Genomic DNA, 23,166 nt, shown 5'->3' with positions numbered 1-23,166 from the left:
AGGACGGCACCCCAGGAGGTAGACCCACCATTACTGTAGAACAATTAGACCCCCTACATCTACAGGATGGCACCCCAGGAGGTAGACCCACCATTACTGTAGAACGATAAGACCCCCTACATCTACAGGATGGCACCCCAGGAGGTAGACCCACCATTACTGTAGAACGATTAGACCCCCTACATCTGCAGGACGGCACCCCAGGAGGTAGACCCACCATTACTGTAGAACGATTAGACCCCCTACATCTGAAGGACGGCACCCCAGGAGGTAGACCCACCATTACTGTAGAACAATTAGACCCCCTACATCTGCAGGACGGCACCCCAGGAGGTAGACCCACCATTACTGTAGAACAATTAGACCCCCTACATCTACAGGATGGCACCCCAGGAGGTAGACCCACCATTACTGTAGAACGATTAGACCCCCTACATCTACATGACGGCACCCCAGGAGGTAGACCCACCATTACTGTAGAAAGATTAGACCTCCTACATCTGCAGGACGGTACTCCAGGAGGTAGACCCACCATTATTGTAGAACGATTAGATCCCCTACATCTGCAGGATGGAACCCCAGGAGGTAGACCCACCATTACTGTAGAAAGATTAGACCCCCTACATCTACTGGACGGCACCCCAGGAGGTAGACCCACCATTACTGTAGAACGATTAGACCCCCTACATCTGCAGGACGGCACCCCAGGAGGTAGACCCACCATTACTGTAGAACGATTAGACCCCCTACATCTGCAGGACGGCACCCCAGGAGGTAGACCCACCATTACTGTAGAACGATTAGAACCCATACATCTACATGACGGCACCCCAGGAGGTAGACCCACCATTACTGTAGAACGATTAGACCCCCTACATCTGCAGGACGGCACCCCAGGAGGTAGACCCACCATTACTGTAGAACGATTAGACCCCCTACATCTGCAGGACGGCACCCCAGGAGGTAGACCCACCATTACTGTAGAACGATTAGAACCCTTACATCTACAGGACAGCACCCTGGGAAGTAGTCTTATAATCACTATACATTGGGAAATCCATTATTACTGTATATGGAATAGATGTCCTTTAGCTGCTGGACGGAAACCTGAGATGCAGACCTACCATTACTGTGCACAGATCAGTGGTCCCACCATCACTGTGCACAGATCAGTGGTCCCACCATCACTGTACGTAGACCTACCATTACTGTGCACAGATCAGTGGTCCCACCATCACTGTACGTAGACCTACCATTACTGTGCACAGATCAGTGGTCCCACCATCACTGTACGTAGACCTACCATTACTGTGCACAGATCAGTGGTCCCACCATCACTGTACGTAGACCTACCATTACTGTGCACAGATCAGTGGTCCCACCATCACTGTACGTAGACCCACCATTACTGTGCACAGATCAGTGGTCCCACCATCACTGTACGTAGGCCCTGTGCAGAGATCGGTGGTCCCACCATCACTGTACGTAGGGCCCTGTGCACACAGCTGTCATTATTGTACATTTCTGAACAATTGGTTGTTAAATATGAAGGCGACAAACACAAGGATAATGATAAACACGATCAAGATCAAAAGGATCTTAAAATCATTTCTAGGTTTTTAGAAATTTAAAATACTTTATCATTGTTTCATAATTCAAGTGAAATTCAACGTCTCCTAAAAACATCAGGATGGAAGTCCGATGAGAAGCCGAGCCGGAATCCATCACACCGATTCCTGCCGAGGGCCAAATCATACAGAACATCGAAGCCTTTATGTTACATTATCAAGCGCGGATTAATAAATTATAGCATCACAGAATCTTATGTACAACTACTTTACATACTGAACCCCACAGGATCAGAGCCGGCACCCGGGGATTCGCAGGGTCGCATCAGTCTCAATCCTCACTCCCGAGAAAATTGGGACGGTGGCCTGTAGTGTCCGGAGCCTGCAGTTCTCTGAGGCTCAGTGGTGAGAAAAGTGCACACAGCATTTCAGTAAACCTTCCTCACTGCACGCAACTCGAGGTCTTCTCCTCCTCATCCGTCTCCTCACTGCACAAGGCCTTCTCCTCCTCATCCATCTCCTCACTGAACAAGGCCTTCTCCTCCTCATCCATCTCCTCACTGCACAAGGCCTTCTCCTCCTCATCCATCTCCTCACTGCACAAGGCCTTCTCCTCCTCATCCATCTCCTCACTGAACAAGGCCTTCTCCTCCTCATCCGTCTCGTCACTGCACAAGGCCTTCTCATCATCCGTCTCCTCACTGCACAAGGCCTTCTCCTCCTCATCCATCTCCTCACAGCACGCAACTCGAGGTCTTCTCCTCCTTATCCGTCTCCTCACTGCACAAGGCCTTCTCCTCCTCATCCATCTCCTCACTGCACAAGGCCTTCTCCTCCTCAGTGCACAAGGCCTTCTCCTCCTCATCCATCTCCTCACTGCACAAGGCCTTGTCCTCCTCATCCATCTCCTCACTGCACAAGGCCTTGTCCTCCTCATCCATCTCCTCACTGCACAAGGCCTTCTCCTCCTCATCCATCTCCTCACTGCACAAGGCCTTCTCCTCCTCATCCATCTCCTCCCTGCACAAGGTCTTCTCCTCCTCATCCATCTCCTCACTGCACAAGGTCGTCTGTTCCTCCTCACCCATCTCCTCACTGCACAAGGCCTTCTCCTCCTCATCCATCTCCTCACTGCACAAGGCCTTCTCCTCCTCATCCATCTCCTCACTGCACAAGGCCTTCTCCTCCACATCCATCTCCTCACTGCACAAGGCCTTCTCCTCCTCATCCATCTCCTCACTGCACAAGGCCTTCTCCTCCTCATCCATCTCCTCACTGCACAAGGCCTTCTCCTCCTCATCCATCTCCTCACTGCACAAGGCCTTCTCCTCCTCATCCATCTCCTCCCTGCACAAGGTCTTCTCCTCCTCATCCATCTCCTCATTGCACAAGGTCGTCTGTTCCTCCTCATCCATCTCCTCACTGCACAAGGCCTTCTCCTCCTCATCCATCTCCTCACTGCACAAGGCCTTCTCGTCCTCATCCATCTTCTCACTGAACAAGGCCTTCTCCTCCTCAGTGCACAAGGCCTTCTCCTCCTCATCCATCTCCTCACTGCACAAGGCCTTCTCCTCCTCATCAATCTCCTCACTGAACAAGGCCTTTTCCTCCTCATCCATCTCCTCACTGCACAAGGCCTTCTCTTCCTCAGTGCACAAGGCTTTCTCCTCCTCAGTGCACAAGGCCTTCTCCTCCTCAGTGCACAAGGCCTTCTCCTCCTCATCCATCTCCTCACTGCACAAGGTCGTCTGTTCCTCCTCATCCATCTCCTCACTGCACAAGGTCGTCTGTTCCTCCTCATCCATCTCCTCACTGCACAAGGTCTTCTCCTCCTCATCCATCTCCTCAATGCACAAGGTCGTCTGTTCCTCCTCATCCATCTCCTCACTGCACAAGGTCTTCTCCTCCTCATCCATCTCCTCACTGCACAAGGTCTTCTCCTCATCCATCTCCTCACTGCACAAGGTCGTCTGTTCCTCCTCATCCATCTCCTCACTGCACAAGGTCTTCTCCTCCTCATCCTTCTCCTCACTGCACAAGGTCTTCTCCTCATCCATCTCCTCACTGCACAAGGTCGTCTGTTCCTCCTCATCCATCTCCTCACTGCACAAGGTCTTCTCCTCCTCATCCTTCTCCTCACTGCACAAGGTCGTCTGTTCCTCCTCATCCATCTCATCACTGCACAAGGTCTTTCCTCCTCATCCTTCTCCTCACCACACCACGAGTTCTTCTCTCCCTCCTCCTCTTTCTCACTGCAGACAGCACGATTCCTTCTCCTCCTCCTCCTCCTCTTCCTCTCTCTGTGCAGTAAACAGACTTTGGTCTTGCAGCTGATGTCGCAGATCCATCAATAGATCACGGCTCTCGCTTCGTGGGAGATTACTCAAGTAATACTGTGGGGCAAACTCCACCAACCTGCAAGAAGAAACATAGATGAGGGTCCATATTCATACATGAGATGTAGGAGCTCTCACACTGTAGACCTTGGCGTCTGTCGTCCGCCTCCCATCGTGGCACAGACCCCGGCATCCATCGTTTGCATCCCATTGGACCCCATTGTCTTTTCTCCGCTTCATGTCAGTAAAAATTTAGCTAATAATGCCATTGCAGCTGGATTGAAGGATTGGGAATTGGGGGCAGGGGGGTCACAAACTTCTAGATAATGAACACTGTCTGGAGGGCAGGCAGGTCAGGCTTAATCAGCTGGTCATTTGGCACTGGAAGCTCAATGACCGACCCTCCAGGACAAGTGGCCAGTGAAGCCATAACTTCGGTAACAAGAGGGTGGAGGATAAGATCAGGAGACTGGACCCCATTTACGGGCAGAGGAATTCGGTGGCACTCACATCTCGGGCAGTACTTCTGTGGCTACACTGATGCAGTTGTCCTGAGAGATGCTGAAGTCATGGAACAAGACCCAGGCTGGTGGGGGGCTCCGGCCATGATATACAGATGAGGGGTGCAAAGTGGCCACATGCTTGTGAGACAGCATCACATAGTTTCCCTGTCCGTCCACGTCCCGGGCCACCTGGTGGAATCACAGGAGTTAACAAGAGGCCTCATTGATGACTTCTCCTCGAGGACAAGACAGGAGAAGTTATGCAAAGTCTCACCTTCAGGAAACCTCCGGACAGCAGGGCCCTGGTGACATTCAGAATACAGTCCTCATCAGGGAAGGCGGGGGCAGAGACCGGGAGTTCAATCCTCTGCATCAGGTCCAGGAGTTCTGCCCGCAGCAGGTCAGCCTGGTGCAAGGAGTGTGGGCAAAGGGCAGCATCGGTGCAGCCATCGTCCCCATCTGCGAGCACAAGAGGGGGCTCTGCTCCAGTGTAGGCACATAATAATGGGCAAATAATAACGGGCCCAACCAGCGGTCAGTGGAGACCGTCAGTAAGCGGGAGGACTGCTCCAATACATGCGGAGACTCCTCTGGATCGACAGGTCCGGCAATAGGCTGAACTCGATGGACTCAGCTCTACCTTCAACCTTAAAGACTATGACAACATGAGGGCACTCACGCTCTTTGTAGTGGTTATAGACCGCGATCAGCGTCATGTGATCACCCTCAGGTCGCTGCAGATCACGGCGAGAAGTCAGCACAGATGCATTGTGGGGCGGGGGCAGGTAACAGCGGGGGGCAGCTGGGACAGAAATGGAGACAAAAAGGTGGAAGCAAGATAAAAAAGCAGAGAAGTGTACCATCCCCACTCTCTCCATACCACAACGCCCATCAGGTCCGCGGCCCCCTCAATCCAAATATACCAAGTATATCCCGCATCTCCACAACCTACACAGTCTGACTCCTCCCAATTTATAACCCCTCCCACTATCCGTGACACACCCACTAGATATAAACCCATCCCACTTCTCCACCCAGTATATCCCCTCCCTCACTGACACCCCTACTGATCTACACCAATCCCCTCCAACTAACACTATGGCAGCTCCACTGTTTCACACGCACTCTACAAGCCCATCTACACACACACGTACGCTCTCTACAACCCCCCCAACACATGCACGCTTTCTAAAAGACCCCCAACACTCGCACACTCTCTACAACCCCCCCAACACATGCACGCTTTCTACAAGACCCCCAACACTCGCACACTCTCTACAACCCCCCCAACACAGGCACGCTTTCTACAAGACCCCCAACACACGCACGCTCTCTACAACCCCCCCAACACAGGCACGCTTTCTACAAGACCCCCAACACTCGCACACTCTCTACAACACCCCCAACACACGCACAGTCTCTACAACCCCCCAACACACTCTCTACAACCCCCCCAACACACACACTCTCTACAACCCCCCAACACACACACACTCTCTAATACCCCCCCAACACAAGCACGCTTTCTACAACCCCCCCAACACACGCACACTCTCTACAACCCCCCCAACACACGCACACTCTCTACAACCCCCCCAACACACGCACACTCTCTACAACCCCCCCAACACACGCACACTCTCTACAACACCCCCAACACACTCTCTACAACCCCCCCAACACACACACACTCTCTACAACCCCCCAACACACACACACTCTCTAATACCCCCCCAACACAAGCACGCTTTCTACAACCCCCCTAACACACGCACGCTTTCTACAACACCCCCAACACACGCACACTCTCTACAACACCCCCAACACACGCACACTCTACAAAACCCCCACACTCTCTACAACACCCCCAACACACGTACGCTTTCTACAACCCCCCAACACACGCACACTCTCTACAACACCCCCAACACACACACACTCTCTACAACCCCCCCAACACAAGCACGCTTTCTACAACCCCCCCAACACACGCACACTCTCTACAACCCCCCCAACACAAGCACGCTTTCTACAACCCCCCCAACACAAGCACACTCTCTACAACACCCCCAACACACGCACACTCTCTACAAACCCCCCAACACAAGCACGCTTTCTACAACCCCCCCAACACACGCACACTCTCTACAACCCCCCCAACACACGCACGCTTTCTACAACACCCCCAACACACGCACACTCTCTACAACCCCCCCAACACACGCACGCTTTCTACAACACCCCCAACACACGCACTCTCTCTACAACCCCAACACAAGCACGCTTTCTACAACCCCCCCAACACACGCACGCTTTCTACAACCCCCCCAACACACGCACACTCTCTACAACACCCCCAACACACACACACTCTCTACAACCCCCCCAACACAAGCACGCTTTCTACAACCCCCCCAACACACGCACACTCTCTACAACCCCCCCAACACAAGCACGCTTTCTACAACCCCCCCAACACACGCACACTCTCTACAACACCCCCAACACACACACACTCTCTACAACCCCCCAACACAAGCACGCTTTCTACAACCCCAACACACGCACACTCTCTACAACCCCCCCAACACACGCACGCTTTCTACAACACCCCCAACACACGCACACTCTCTACAACCCCCCCAACACACGCACGCTTTCTACAACACCCCCAACACACGCACTCTCTCTACAACACCCCCAACACACACACACTCTCTACAACCCCAACACAAGCACGCTTTCTACAACCCCCCCAACACACGCACACTCTCTACAACCCCCCCAACACAAGCAAGCTTTCTACAACCCCCCCAACACACGCACACTCTCTACAACACCCCCAACACACACACACTCTCTACAACCCCCCCAACACAAGCACGCTTTCTACAACCCCCCCAACACACGCACACTCTCTACAACCCCCCCAACACAAGCACGCTTTCTACAACCCCCCCAACACACGCACACTCTCTACAACACCCCCAACACACACACACTCTCTACAACCCCCCAACACAAGCACGCTTTCTACAACCCCAACACACGCACACTCTCTACAACCCCCCCAACACAAGCACGCTTTCTACAACCCCCCAACACACGCACACTCTCTACAACACCCCCAACACACACACACTCTCTACAACCCCCCCAACACAAGCACGCTTTCTACAACCCCCCCAACACATGCACACTCTTTACAACCCCCCCAACACAAGCAACCTTTCTACAACCCCCCCAACACACGCACACTCTCTACAACACCCCCAACACACACACACTCTCTACAACCCCCCCAACACAAGCACGCTTTCTACAACCCCCCCAACACACGCACACTCTCTAATACCCCCCCAACACAAGCACGCTTTCTACAACCCCCCAACACACGCACACTCTCTACAACCCCCCCAACACACGCACACTCTCTACAACCCCCCCAACACACGCACACTCTCTACAACCCCCCCAACACACGCACACTCTCTACAACCCCCCCAACACATGCACGCTTTCTACAAGACCCCCAACACTCGCACACTCTCTACAACCCCCCCAACACACGCACACTCTCTACAACACCCCCAACACACGCACACTCTCTACAACCCCCCCAACACAAGCACGCTTTCTACAACCCCCCCAACACACGCACACTCTCTACAACCCCCCCAACACACGCACACTCTCTACAACCCCCCCAACACAAGCACGCTTTCTACAACCCCCCAACACACGCACGCTTTCTACAACCCCCCAACACACGCACACTCTCTACAAAACCCCCAACACACGCACGCTTTCTACAACACCCCCAACACACGCATGCTTTATACAACCCCCCCAACACACGCACGCTCTCTACAACCCCAACACACGCACACTCTCTACAACCCAACCAACACACGCACGCTTTCTACAAGACCCCCAACACTCGCACACTCTCTACAACCCCCCCAACACACGCACACTCTCTACAACCCCCCCAACACACGCACACTCTCTACAACACCCCCAACACACTCTCTACAACCCCCCCAACACACACACACTCTCTACAACCCCCCAACACACACACACTCTCTAATACCCCCCCAACACAAGCACGCTTTCTACAACCCCCCTAACACACGCACGCTTTCTACAACACCCCCAACACACGCACACTCTCTACAACACCCCCAACACACGCACACTCTCTACAAAACCCCCACACTCTCTACAACACCCCCAACACACGTACGCTTTCTACAACCCCAACACACGCACACTCTCTACAACACCCCCAACACACACACACTCTCTACAACCCCCCCAACACAAGCACGCTTTCTACAACCCCCCCAACACACGCACACTCTCTACAACCCCCCCCAACACAAGCACGCTTTCTACAACCCCCCCAACACACGCACACTCTCTACAACACCCCCAACACACGCACACTCTCTACAAACCCCCCAACACAAGCACGCTTTCTACAACCCCCCCAACACACGCACACTCTCTACAACCCCCCCAACACACGCACGCTTTCTACAACACCCCCAACACACGCACACTCTCTACAACACCCCCAACACACGCACACTCTCTACAACCCCCCCAACACAAGCACGCTTTCTACAACCCCAACACACGCACACTCTCTACAACCCCCCCAACACAAGCACGCTTTCTACAACCCCCCAACACACGCACACTCTCTACAACACCCCCAACACACACACACTCTCTACAACCCCCCCAACACAAGCACGCTTTCTACAACCCCCCCAACACATGCACACTCTATACAACCCCCCCAACACAAGCAACCTTTCTACAACCCCCCAACACACGCACACTCTCTACAACACCCCCAACACACACACACTCTCTACAACCCCCCCAACACAAGCACGCTTTCTACAACCCCCCCCAACACACGCACACTCTCTAATACCCCCCAACACAAGCACGCTTTCTACAACCCCCCCAACACACGCACACTCTCTACAACCCCCCCAACACACGCACACTCTCTACAACCCCCCCAACACACGCACACTCTCTACAACCCCCCCAACACATGCACGCTTTCTACAAGACCCCCAACACTCGCACACTCTCTACAACCCCCCCAACACACGCACACTCTCTACAACACCCCCAACACACGCACACTCTCTACAACCCCCCCAACACAAGCACGCTTTCTACAACCCCCCCAACACACGCACACTCTCAACAACCCCCCCAACACACGCACACTCTCTACAACCCCCCCAACACAAGCACGCTTTCTACAACCCCCCAACACACGCACACTCTCTACAAAACCCCCAACACACGCACGCTTTCTACAACCCCCCCAACACACGCACGCTCTCTACAACCCCAACACACGCACACTCTCTACAACCCCCCCAACACACGCACGCTTTCTACAAGACCCCCAACACACGCACACTCTCTACAACCCCCCCAACACACGCACACTCTCTACAACCCCCCCAACACACGCACACTCTCTACAACCCCCCCAACACACGCACGCTTTCTACAACAGCCCCAACACACGCACGCTTTCTACAACACCCCCGACACACGCACGCTCTCTACAACCCCAACACACGCACGCTTTCTACAACCCCCCAACACACGCACGCTCTCTACAACACCCCCAACACACGTACGCTCTCTACAACCCCCCCAACACATGCACGCTCTCTACAACCCCCCCAACACATGCACGCTTTCTACAAGACCCCCAACACTCGCACACTCTCTACAACCCTCCAACACACGCACACTCTCTAATACCCCCCCAACACAAGCACGCTTTCTACAACCCCCCCAACACACGCACGCTTTCTACAACACCCCCAACACACGCACGCTCTCTACAACACCCCCGACACACGCACGCTCTCTACAATCCCAACACACGCACACTCTCTACAACCCCCCCAACACACGCACACTCTCTACAACCCCCCCAACACAAGCACGCTTTCTACAACCCCCCAACACACGCACACTCTCTACAAAACCCCCAACACACGCACGCTTTCTACAACACCCCCAACACACGCATGCTTTATACAACCCCCCAACACACGCACGCTCTTTACAACCCCAACACACGCACACTCTCTACAACCCCCCCAACACACGCACGCTTTCTACAAGACCCCCAACACACGCACACTCTCTACAACCCCCCCAACACACGCACACTCTCTACAACCCCCCCAACACACGCACACTCTCTACAACCCCCCCAACACACGCACACTCTCTACAACCCCCCCAACACACGCACGCTTTCTACAACAGCACCAACACACGCACGCTTTCTACAACACCCCCACACGTACACTCTCTACAACACCCCCGACACACGCACGCTCTCTACAACCCCCCCAACACACGCACGCTTTCTACAACCCCCCAACACACGCACGCTCTCTACAACACCCCCAACACACGTACGCTCTCTACAACCCCCCCAACACATGCACGCTTTCTACAAGACCCCCAACACTCGCACACTCTCTACAACCCCCCAACACACGCACACTCTCTAATACCCCCCCAACACAAGCACGCTTTCTACAACCCCCCCAACACACGCACGCTTTCTACAACACCCCCAACACACGCACGCTCTCTACAACACCCCCGACATACGCACGCTCTCTACAACCCCAACACACGCACACTCTCTACAACCCCCCCAACACACGCACACTTTCTACAACCCCCCAACACACGCACGCTCTCTACAACACCCCCAAAACACGTACGCTCTCTACAACCCCCCAACACATGCACGCTTTCTACAAGACCCCCAACACTCGCACACTCTCTACAACACCCCCAACACACGCACACTCTCTACAACCCCCCCAACACACTCACGCTTTCTACAACCCCCCCAACACAAGCACGCTTTCTACAACCCCCCCAACACACTCACACTCTCTACAACACCCCCAACACACGCACACTCTCTAATACCACCCCAACACACGCACGCTTTCTACAACCCCCCCAACACACACACGCTTTCTACAACACCCCCAACACACGCACGCTTTCTACAAGACCCCCAACACTCGCACACTCTCTACAACCCCCCCAACACACGCACACTCTCTACAACACCCCCAACACACACACACTCTCTACAACCACCCCAACACACGCACACTCTCTACAACCCCCCAACACACACACACTCTACAACCCCCCAAACACACGCACACTTTCTACAACACCCCCAACACACGCACGCTTTCTACAACACCCCCAACACACGCACGCTTTCTACAACCCCAACACACGCACGCTTTCTACAACACTCCCAACACACGCACGCTCTCTACAACCCCCCCAACACACGCACGCTTTCTACAACCCCCCCTAACACACACACACTCTCTACAACCCCCCCAACACATGCACGCTTTCTACAAGACCCCCAACACTCGCACACTCTCTACAACCCCCCCAACACAAGCATGCTTTCTACAACCCCCTCAACACACGCACACTCTCTACAACACCCCCAACACACACACACTCTCTACAACCCCCCCAACACAAGCACGCTTTCTACAACCCCCCCAACACACGCACACTCTCTAATACCCCCCCAACACAAGCACGCTTTCTACAACCCCCCCAACACACGCACACTCTCTACAACCCCCCCAACACACGCACACTCTCTACAACCCCCCCAACACATGCACGCTTTCTACAAGACCCCCAACACTCGCACACTCTCTACAGCCCCAACACACGCACAATCTCTACAACACCCCCAACACACGCACTCTCTACAACCCCCCCAACACAAGCACGCTTCCTACAACCCCCCCAAAACAAGCACACTCTCTACAACCCCCCCAACACACGCACACTCTCTAATACCCCCCCAACACAAGCACGCTTTCTACAACCCCCCAACACACGCACACTCTCTAATACCCCCCAACACATGCACGCTTTCTACAAGACCCCCAACACTCGCACACTCTCTACAACCCCCCCAACACACGCACACTCTTTACAACCCCTCCAACACACGCACACTCTCTACAACCCCCCCAACACACGCACACTCTACAACACCCCCAACACACGCACGCTTTCTACAACACCCCCAACACACGCATGCTTTATACAACCCCCCCAACACACGCACACTCTCTACAACCCCAACACACGCACACTCTCTACAACCATCCCAACACACGCACGCTTTCTACAAGACCCCCAACACTCGCACACTCTCTACAACCCCCCCAACACACGCACACTCTCTACAACCCCCCCAACACACGCACACTCTCTACAATCCCCCAACACACGCACACTCTCTACAACCCCCCCAACACACGCACGCTTTCTACAACACCCCCAACACACGCACGCTTTCTACAACACCCCCAACACACGCACACTCTCTACAACACCCCCGACACACGCACGCTCTCTACAACCCCCCCAACACACGCATGCTCTCTACAACCCCCCCAACACACGTACGCTCTCTACAACCCCCCCAACACATGCACGCTTTCTACAAGACCCCCAACACTCGCACACTCTCTACAACCCCCCCAACACACGCACACTCTCTAATACCCCCCCAACACAAGCACGCTTTCTACAACCCCCCCAACACACGCACGCTTTCTACAACACCCCCAACACACGCACGCTTTCTACAACACCCCCAACACACGCACACTCTCTACAACACCCCCGACACACGCACGCTCTCTACAACCCCCCCAACACACGCACACTTTCTACAACACCCCAACACACGCACACTCTCTACAACACCCCCAACACACGCACGCTCTCTACAACCCCCCCAACACATGCACGCTTTCTACACGACCCCAACACTCGCACACTCTCTACAACACCCCCAACACACGCACACTCTCTACAACCCCCCCAACACACTCACGCTTTCTACAACCCCCCCAACACACGCACACTCTCTACAACACCCCCAACACACGCACACTCTCTAATACCCCCCCAACACAAGCACGCTTTCTACAACCCCCCCAACACACACACGCTTTCTACAACACCCCCAACACACGCACGCTTTCTACAAGAGCCCCAACACTCGCACACTCTCTACAACCCCCCCAACACACGCACACTCTCTACAACACCCCCAACACACGCACACTCTCTACAACCCCCCCAACACAAGCACGCTTTCTACAACCCCCCAACACACGCACACTCTCTACAACCCCCCCAACACACACACACTCTCTACAACCCCCCAACACACACACACTCTCTACAACCCCCCAACACACACACACACTCTCTACAACCACCCCAACACACGCACACTCTCTACAACCCCATCTACGCACACACTCTCTACAACCCCCCAACACACACACACACTCTCTACAACCCCCCCAACACACGCACACTCTCTACAACCCCCCAACACACACACACTCTCTACAACCCCCCAACACACACACACTCTACAACCCCCCCAAACACACGCACACTTTCTACAACACCCCCAACACACGCACGCTTTCTACAACACCCCCAACACACGCACGCTTTCTACAACACCCCCAACACACGCACACTCTCGCTCTCTACAACCCCAACACACGCATGCTTTCTACAACACTCCCAACACACGCACGCTCTCTACAACCCCCCCAACACACGCACGCTTTCTACAACCCCCCCAACACACACACACTCTCTACAACCCCCCCAACACATGCACGCTTTCTACAAGACCCCCAACACTCGCACACTCTCTACAACCCCCCCAACACACGCACACTCTCTACAACCCCCCCAACACAAGCACGCTTTCTACAACCCCCCCAACACACGCACGCTTTCTACAACACCCCCAACACACGCACGCTTTCTACAACTCCCCCAACACACGCACACTCTCTACAACACCCCCGACACACGCACGCTTTCTACAACCCCCCAACACACACACACTCTCTACAATCCCCCAAACACAAGCACGCTTTCTACAACCCCCCAACACACGCACGCTTTGTACAACCCCCCCAACGCACGCACACTCTCTACAACCCCCCAACACACGCACGCTTTCTACAACCCCCCCAACACACGCACGCTTTCTACAACCACCCCAACACACGCACACTCTCTACAACCCCCCCAACACACGCACGCTCTCTACAACCCACCCAACACACGCACACTCTCTACAACCCCCCCAACACACGCACGCTTTCTACAACACCCCCAACACACGCACGCTCTCTACAACCCCCCCAACACACGCACGCTTTCTACAACACCCCCAACACACGCACGCTCTCTACAACCCCAACACACGCAAGCTTTCTACAACACCCCCAACACACGCACACTCTCTACAACCCCCCCAACACACGCACGCTTTCTACAACACCCCCAACACACGCACGCTCTACAACCCTCCCAACACATGCACACTCTCTACAACCCCATCTACGCACACTCTACAACACCCCCAACACATGCACACTCTCTACAACCCCCCAACACACGCACGCTTTCTACAACACCCCCAACACACGCACGCTCTCTACAACCCCCCCAACACACGCACGCTTTCTACAACACCCCCAACACACGCACGCTTTCTACAACACCCCCAACACACGCACACTCTCTACAACCCCCCCAACACACGCATGCTTTATACAACCCCCCCAACACACGCACGCTTTCTACAACACCCCCAACACACGCACACTCTCTAAATCCCCCCCAACACATGCACACTCTCTACAACCCCATCTACGCACACTCTACAACACCCCCAACACACGCACGCTTTCTACAACACCCCCAACACATGCACACTCTCTACATCCCCCCCATCACACGCACGCTTTCTACAACCCCCCCCAACACACGCACGCTTTCTACAACACCCCCAACACACGCACACTCTCTACAACCCCATCTACGCACATGCTCTCTACAAGCCCCCCTACACGCAAGCTCTCTACAACCCCCCACACACACGCTTTACAACCCCTCCACACACACACATGCTCTCTACAACCCCCCAGTCTCTACAACCCCCCACACGCACACACTCTCTACAACCCCACACAGTCTCTACAACCCCACTTACACGCAAGCCCTCTATAACCCCGCACACACGCTCTCTACAACCCCCCACACGCTCTCTACAACCCCCCCACACGCTCTCACAACCCCCTGCACACGCGCTCTCTACAACCCCCTACACACACCCTCACACGCTCTCTACAACCCCCCACACGCTCTCTACAACCCCCAACACACACCCCCACACGCTCTCTACAACCCCCCACACGCATATGCTCTACAACCCCCCACATGCTCTCTACAATCCCCCCACACGCTCTCTACAACCCCCCAGTCTCTACAAACCCCACACGCACACGCTCTACAACCCCCCCCACACGTACACGCTCTACAACCCCTCCACACATTCACATGCTCTACAACCCCCCCACACGCTCTCTACAACCCCCTACACACACCCTCACACGCTCTCTACAACCCCCCAACACGCTCTCTATAACCCCCCTACACACATCCCCACACGCTCTACAACCCCCCACACGCACATGCTCTACAACCCACCCACACGCTCTCTACAACCCCCCACACGCTCTCTACAACCCCCCTCACGCTCTCTACAACCCCCCTACACACACATGCTCTACAACCCACCCACACGCTCTTTACAACCCCCCTACACAAACCCCCACACGCTCTCTACGACCCCCCACACGCACATGCTCTACAACCCCCCCATGCTCTCTACAACCCCCCTACAAACACCCCCACACGCTCTCTACAAATCCCCACACGCACATGCTCTACAACCCCCCCATGCTCTCTACGACCCCCCTACACACACACCCACACGCTCTCTACAAACCCCCACACGCACATGCTCTACAACCCCCCCACACGCTCTCTACAACCCCCCACATGCTCTCTACAACCCCCTACACACACCCTCACACGCTCTCTACAACCCCCCACACGCTCCCTACAACCCCACACATGCTCTCTACAACACCCCCGACACATGCACGCTCTCTACAACCCCAACACACGCACGCTTTCTACAACCCCCCCAACACACGCACGCTTTCTACAACACCCCCAACACACGCACACTCTCTACAACCCCCCCAACACACGCACGCTTTCTACAACCCCCCCAACACACGCACGCTTTCTACAACACCCCCAACACACGCACAGTCTCTACAACCCCCCCAACACACGCACGCTTTCTACAACACCCCCAACACACGCACAGTCTCTACAACCCCATCTACGCACATGCTCTCTACAAGCCCCCCTACACGCAAGCTCTCTACAACCCCCCCACACACGCTTTACAACCCCTCCACACGCACACATGCTCTCTACAACCCCCCAGTCTCTACAACCCCCCACACGCACACACTCTCTACAACCCCACACAGTCTCTACAACCCCCCTTACACGCAAGCCCTCTATAACCCCGCACACACGCTCTCTACAAACCCCCCCACGCTCTCACAACCCCCTGCACACAAGCTCTCTACAACCCCCTACACACACCCTCACACGCTCTCTACAACCCCCCACACGCTCTCTACAACCACCTACACCCCCCCACACGCTCTCTACAACCCCCCACACGCAAATGCTCTACAACCCCCCACATGCTCTCTACAACCCCCCCACATGCTCTCTACAACCCCCCAGTCTCTACAAACCCCACACGCACACGCTCTACAACCCCCCCCACACGTACACGCTCTACAACCCCTCCACACATTCACACGCTCTACAACCCCCCCACACGCTCTCTACAATCCCCCAGTCTCTACAAACCCCACATGCACACGCTCTACAACCTCCCTTACACGCAAGTTCTCTACAACCCCCCACACGCTCTCTACAACCCCCTATACACACCCTCACATGCTCTCTACAACCCCCCACACGCTCTCTACAACCCCCTAAACACCCCCCCACACGCTCTCTACAACCCCCCACACGCTCTCTATAACCCCCTGCACACACGCTCTCTACAACCCCCTACACACACGCTCCCATACGCTCTCTACAACCCCCCACACGCACATGCTCTACAACCCCGACACACGTTCTCTACAACACCCCCACATGCTCTCTACAACCCCACACATGCTCTCTACAACACCCCCGACACATGCACGCTCTCTACAACCCCAACACACGCACGCTTTCTACAACCCCCCCAACACACGCACGCTTTCTACAACACCCCCAACACACGCACAGTCTCTACAACCCCATCTAAGCACATGCTCTCTACAAGCCCCCCTACACGCAAGCTCTCTACAACCCCCCACACACGCTTTACAACCCCTCCACACGCATACATGCTCTCTACAACCCCCCAGTCTCTACAACCCCCCACACGCACACACTCTCTACAACCCCACACAGTCTCTACAACCCCCCTTACACGCAAGCCCTCTATAACCCCGCACACACGTTCTCTACAACACCCCCACATGCTCTCTACAACCCCACACATGCTCTCTACAACACCCCCGACACATGCACGCTCTCTACAACCCCAACACACGCACGCTTTCTACAACCCCCCCAACACACGCACGCTTTCTACAACACCCCCAACACACGCACGCTTTCTACAACACCCCCAACACACGCACAGTCTCTACAACCCCATCTACGCACATGCTCTCTACAAGCCCCCCTACACGCAAGCTCTCTACAACCCCCCCACACACGCTTTACAACCCCTCCACACGCACATGCTCTCTACAACCCCCCAGTCTCTACAACCCCCCACACGCACACACTCTCTACAACCCCACACAGTCTCTACAACCCCCCTTACACGCAAGCCCTCTATAACCCCGCACACACGCTCTCTACAACCCCCCCCACGCTCACAACCCCCTGCACACAAGCTCTCTACAACCCCCTACACACACCCTCACACGCTCTCTACAACCCCCCACACGCTCTCTACAACCACCTACACCCCCCCACACGCTCTCTACAACCCCCCACACGCAAATGCTCTACAACCCCCCCACATGCTCTCTACAACCCCCCAGTCTCTACAAACCCCACACGCACACGCTCTACAACCCCCCCACACGTACACGCTCTACAACCCCTCCACACATTCACACGCTCTACAACCCCCCCACACGCTCTCTACAATCCCCCAGTCTCTACAAACCCCACATGCACACGCTCTACAACCTCCCTTACACGCAAGTTCTCTACAACCCCCCCACACGCTCTCACAACCCCCTGCACACGAGCTCTCTACAACCCCCTACACACACCCTCACACGCTCTCTACAACCCCCCACACGCTCTCTACAACCACCTACACCCCCCCACACGCTCTCTACAACCCCCCACACGCATATGCACTACAACCCCCCACATGCTCTCTACAACCCCCCTACACACACCCCCACACGCACACGCTCTACAACCCCCCCCACACGTACACGCTCTACAACCCCTCCACACATTCACACGCTCTACAACCCCCCCACACGCTCTCTACAACCCCCCAGTCTCTACAAACCCCACATGCACACGCTCTACAACCTCCCTTACACGCAAGTTCTCTACAACCCCCCACACGCTCTCTACAACCCCCTATACACACCCTCACATGCTCTCTACAACCCCCCACACGCTCTCTACAACCCCTTAAACACCCCCCACACGCTCTCTACAACCCCCCACACGCTCTCTACAACCCCCTACACACACGCTCCCATACGCTCTCTACAACCCCCCACACGCACATGCTCTACAACCCCGACACACGTTCTCTACAACACCCCCACATGCTCTCTACAACCCCCCACACGCTCTCTACAACCCCCTACACACCCTCACACGCTCTCTACAACCCCCTACACACACCCTCACACGCTCTCTACAACCCCCTACACACACCCTCACACGCTCTCTACAACCCCCCCACATGCTATCTACAACCCCCCCACACGCTCTCTACAACCCCCCCCACACGCTCTACAACCCTCAGCACACACGCTCTCGACAACCCCCTACACACACCCTCACACGCTCTCTACAACCCCCCCACATGTGCTCTACAACCCCCAACACGCTCTCTACAATCCCCACACACGCTCTCTACAACCCCCTACACACACCCCACACGCTCTCTACAACCCCCCTCACGCTCTCTACAACCCCCTGCACACACGCTCTCTATAACCCTCTGCACACACGCTCTCTACAACCCCCCCACACGCTCTCTACAACCCTCAGCACACACGCTCTCTACAACCCCCCACACGCTCTCTACAACCCTCAGCACACACGCTCTCCACAACCCCCTACACACACCCTCACACGCTCTCTACAACCCCCCCACATGTGCTCTACAATCCCCCCACACGCTCTCTACAATCCCCCCACACGCTCTCTACAACCCCCTACACACACCCCACACGCTCTCTACAACCCCCCACACGCTCTCTACAACCCCCTGCACACACGCTCTCTACAACCCCCTACACACACCCTCACACGCTCTCTACAAACCCCCCACACACACCCCCATACGCTCTCTACAACCCCCCACAAGCACATGCTCTACAACCCCCCCACACGCTCTCTACAACCCCCCCCACATGCTCTCTACAACCCCCTACACACACTCACACGCTCTCTACAACCCCCCCCACGCCCTCTACAACCCCCCACGCTCTCTACAACCCCCCACACGCTCTCTACAACCCCCTACCCACACCCTCACACGCTCTCTACAACCCCCCCACATGCTCTCTACAACCCACCCACACGCTCTCTACAACCCCCTAAACACCCCCCCACACGCTCTCTACAACCCCCCCACACGCTCTCTATAACCCCCTACACACACTCCCATACGCTCTCTACAACCCCCCACACGCACATGCTCTACAACCCCGACACACGTTCTCTACAACCCCCCCACATGCTCTCTACACCCCCCCACATGCTCTCTACAACCCCCCCACATGCTCTCTACAACCCCCCTACACACACCCCCACACGCTCTCTACAACCCCCCCACACGCTCTCTACAACCCCCCTACACACACCCCCACACGCTCTCTACAACCCCCCACACGCTCTCTACAACCCCCTACACACACCCTCACACGCTCTCTACAACCCCCCCACACGCTCTCTACAACCCCCCCCACACGCTCTCTCCAACCCCAACACGCTCTCTACAACCCCCCACATGCTCTCTACAACCCCCTACACTCACCCTCACACGCTCTCTACAACCCCCCACACGCTCTCTACAACCCCCCCCACACGCTCTCTACGACCCCCCCCACACGCTCTCTCCAACCCCAACACGCTCTCTACAATCCCCCCACACGCTCTCTACAACCCCCCACATGCTCTCTACAACCCCCTACACTCACCCTCACACGCTCTCTACACCCCCCCACACGCTCTCTACAACCCCCCTACACACACCCCCACACGCTCTCTACAACCCCCCCACACGCTCTCTCCAACCCCAACACACGCTCTCTACAACCCCCCACATGCTCTCTACAACCCCCCCACACGCTCTCTACAACCCCACACACACGCTCTCTACAACCCCCCACACGCTCTCTACAACCCCCTGCACACACGCTCTCTACAACCCCCCCCACGCTCTCTACAACCCCCCCCACAAGCTCTCTACAACCCCCTGCACACACGCTCTCTACAACCCCCCCACGCTCTCTACAACCCCTCTACACGCTCTCTACAACCCCTACACACACCCTCACACGCTCTCTACAACCCCCCCACATGCTCTCTACAACCCCCCCACACACGCTCTCTACAACCCCCCCACACGCTCTCTACAACCACCTAAACACACCCCACACGCTCTCTACAACCCCCTGCACACACGCTCTCTACAACCCCCCCACGCTCTCTACAACCCCCCCTACACGCTCTCTACAACCCCCCACACGCTCTCTACAACCCCTACACACACCCTCACACGCTCTCTACAACCCCCCCACATGCTCTCTACAACCCCCCACACACGCTCTCTACAACCCCCCACACACGCTCTCTACAACCCCCCACACACGCTCTCTACAACCCCCCCACACGCTCTCTACAACCCCCCCACACGCTCTCTACAACCCCCCCACACACTCTCTACAACCCCCCCACACGCTCTCTACAACCCCCCCACACGCTCTCTACAACCCCCCACACACGCTCTCTACAACCCCCCCACACGCTCTCTATACCCCCCTGCACACACGGTCTCTACAACCCCCTACACACACTCCCATACGCACTCTACAACCCCCCACACGCACACTCTCTACAACCCCCCCAAACACACGCACGCTTTCTACAACACCCCCAACACACGCACACTCTCTACAACCCCCCCAACACACGCACACTCTCTACAACCCCCCCAACATACGCACACTCTCTACAACCCCCCCAACACACGCACGCTTTCTACAACACCCCCAACACACTCACGCTTTCTACAACACCCCCAACACAAGCACACTCTCTACAACACCCCCAACACACGCACACTCTCTACAACACCCCCAACACACGCACACTCTCTACAAGCGCATCTACACACACGCACACTCTCTACAACCTCCCCAACACACGCACGCTTTCTACAACACCCCCAACACACGCACACTCTCTACAACCCCCCCAACACAGGCACGCTTTCTACAACACCCCCAACACACGCACGCTTTCTACAACACCCCCAACACAAGCACACTCTCTACAACACCCCCAACACACGCACACTCTCTACAAGAGCATCTACACACACACACACTCTCTACAACCCCCCAACACACGCACGCTTTCTACAACACCCCCAACACACGCACACTCTCTACAACCCCCCCAACACACGCACGCTTTCTACAACACCCCCAACACACGCACACTCTCTTCAACACCCCCAACACACGCACGCTTTCTACAACACCCCCAACACACGCACACTCTCTACAAGCGCATCTACACACACGCACACTCTCTACAAACCCCAACACACGCACACTCTCTACAACCCCCCAACACACGCACTCTCTACAACTCACCCAACACACACACACACACACTCTACAACCCCCCCAACACACGCACACTCTCTCTACAACCCCCCAACACACGCACGCTTTCTACAACACCCCCAACACACGCACACTCTCTACAACACCCCCAACACACGCACACTCTCTACAACCCCCCAACACACGCACGCTTTCTACAACACCCCCAACACACACACATTCTTTACAACCCCCCCAACACACGCACACTCTCTACAACCCCTCCAACACACGCACACTCACTACAACCCCCTACACACACCCTCACATACTCTCTACAACCCCTCCACACATGCACACGCTCTACAACCCCCCCACACGCTCTCTACAACCCCCCACGCACACGCTCTACAACCCCCCCTTACACGCAAGCTCTCTACAACCCCCTACACACCCTCACACGCTCTCTACAACCCCCCCACACGCTCTCTACAACCCCCTACACACACCCCCATACGCTCTCTACAACCCCCCACACGCACATGCTCTACAACCCCCCCACACGCTCTCTACAACCCCCATACACACA

The 23,166-nt window shown here is 55.6% G+C and overlaps 2 protein-coding genes across 3 annotated transcripts in view; both read right to left on the bottom strand.

Annotated features, from left to right (window-relative positions):
- Nucleotides 1-1,608: 1,608 nt before the first annotated feature.
- Nucleotides 1,609-3,745, bottom strand: LOC141164606 (uncharacterized). Of its 2 annotated transcripts, none has more exons than XM_073650047.1 (2): nucleotides 3,642-3,745; nucleotides 1,609-3,572 (listed from the first exon to the last, which is right to left on the bottom strand). In XM_073650047.1, the coding sequence occupies exons 1-2, from the start codon at nucleotides 3,737-3,739 to the stop codon at nucleotides 2,303-2,305; spliced, it is 1,368 nt and encodes a 455-aa protein (XP_073506148.1). In that variant the 5' UTR covers nucleotides 3,740-3,745; the 3' UTR covers nucleotides 1,609-2,302. The 2 variants fall into 2 exon arrangements, with proteins under 2 accessions (XP_073506148.1, XP_073506138.1); XM_073650037.1 differs by having other exon boundaries at nucleotides 1,609-3,608; nucleotides 3,642-3,743.
- Nucleotides 3,746-3,817: 72 nt separating this feature from the next.
- The window catches only part of DQX1 (DEAQ-box RNA dependent ATPase 1), a 69,588-nt gene continuing 50,239 nt past the window's right edge, over nucleotides 3,818-23,166 (bottom strand). The window contains exons 9-12 of the mRNA XM_073650024.1: nucleotides 5,087-5,209; nucleotides 4,682-4,866; nucleotides 4,415-4,596; nucleotides 3,818-3,983 (exon numbers count right to left, since the gene is read on the bottom strand). Coding sequence (XP_073506125.1) covers nucleotides 3,818-3,983; nucleotides 4,415-4,596; nucleotides 4,682-4,866; nucleotides 5,087-5,209 — 656 coding nt within the window. The remainder of the gene's footprint in view (nucleotides 3,984-4,414; nucleotides 4,597-4,681; nucleotides 4,867-5,086; nucleotides 5,210-23,166) is intronic.

The sequence above is a fragment of the Phyllobates terribilis genome, unplaced genomic scaffold, assembly GCF_046119375.1.
Source record: "Phyllobates terribilis strain yellow unplaced genomic scaffold, ASM4611937v1 Scaffold_1__5_contigs__length_1240528914, whole genome shotgun sequence".
In the NCBI taxonomy this organism is placed as follows: domain Eukaryota; kingdom Metazoa; phylum Chordata; class Amphibia; order Anura; family Dendrobatidae; genus Phyllobates; species Phyllobates terribilis.
The sequence above is the reverse complement of the archived record's forward strand: the minus strand, read 5'-3'. Positions and strand labels throughout refer to the sequence as shown.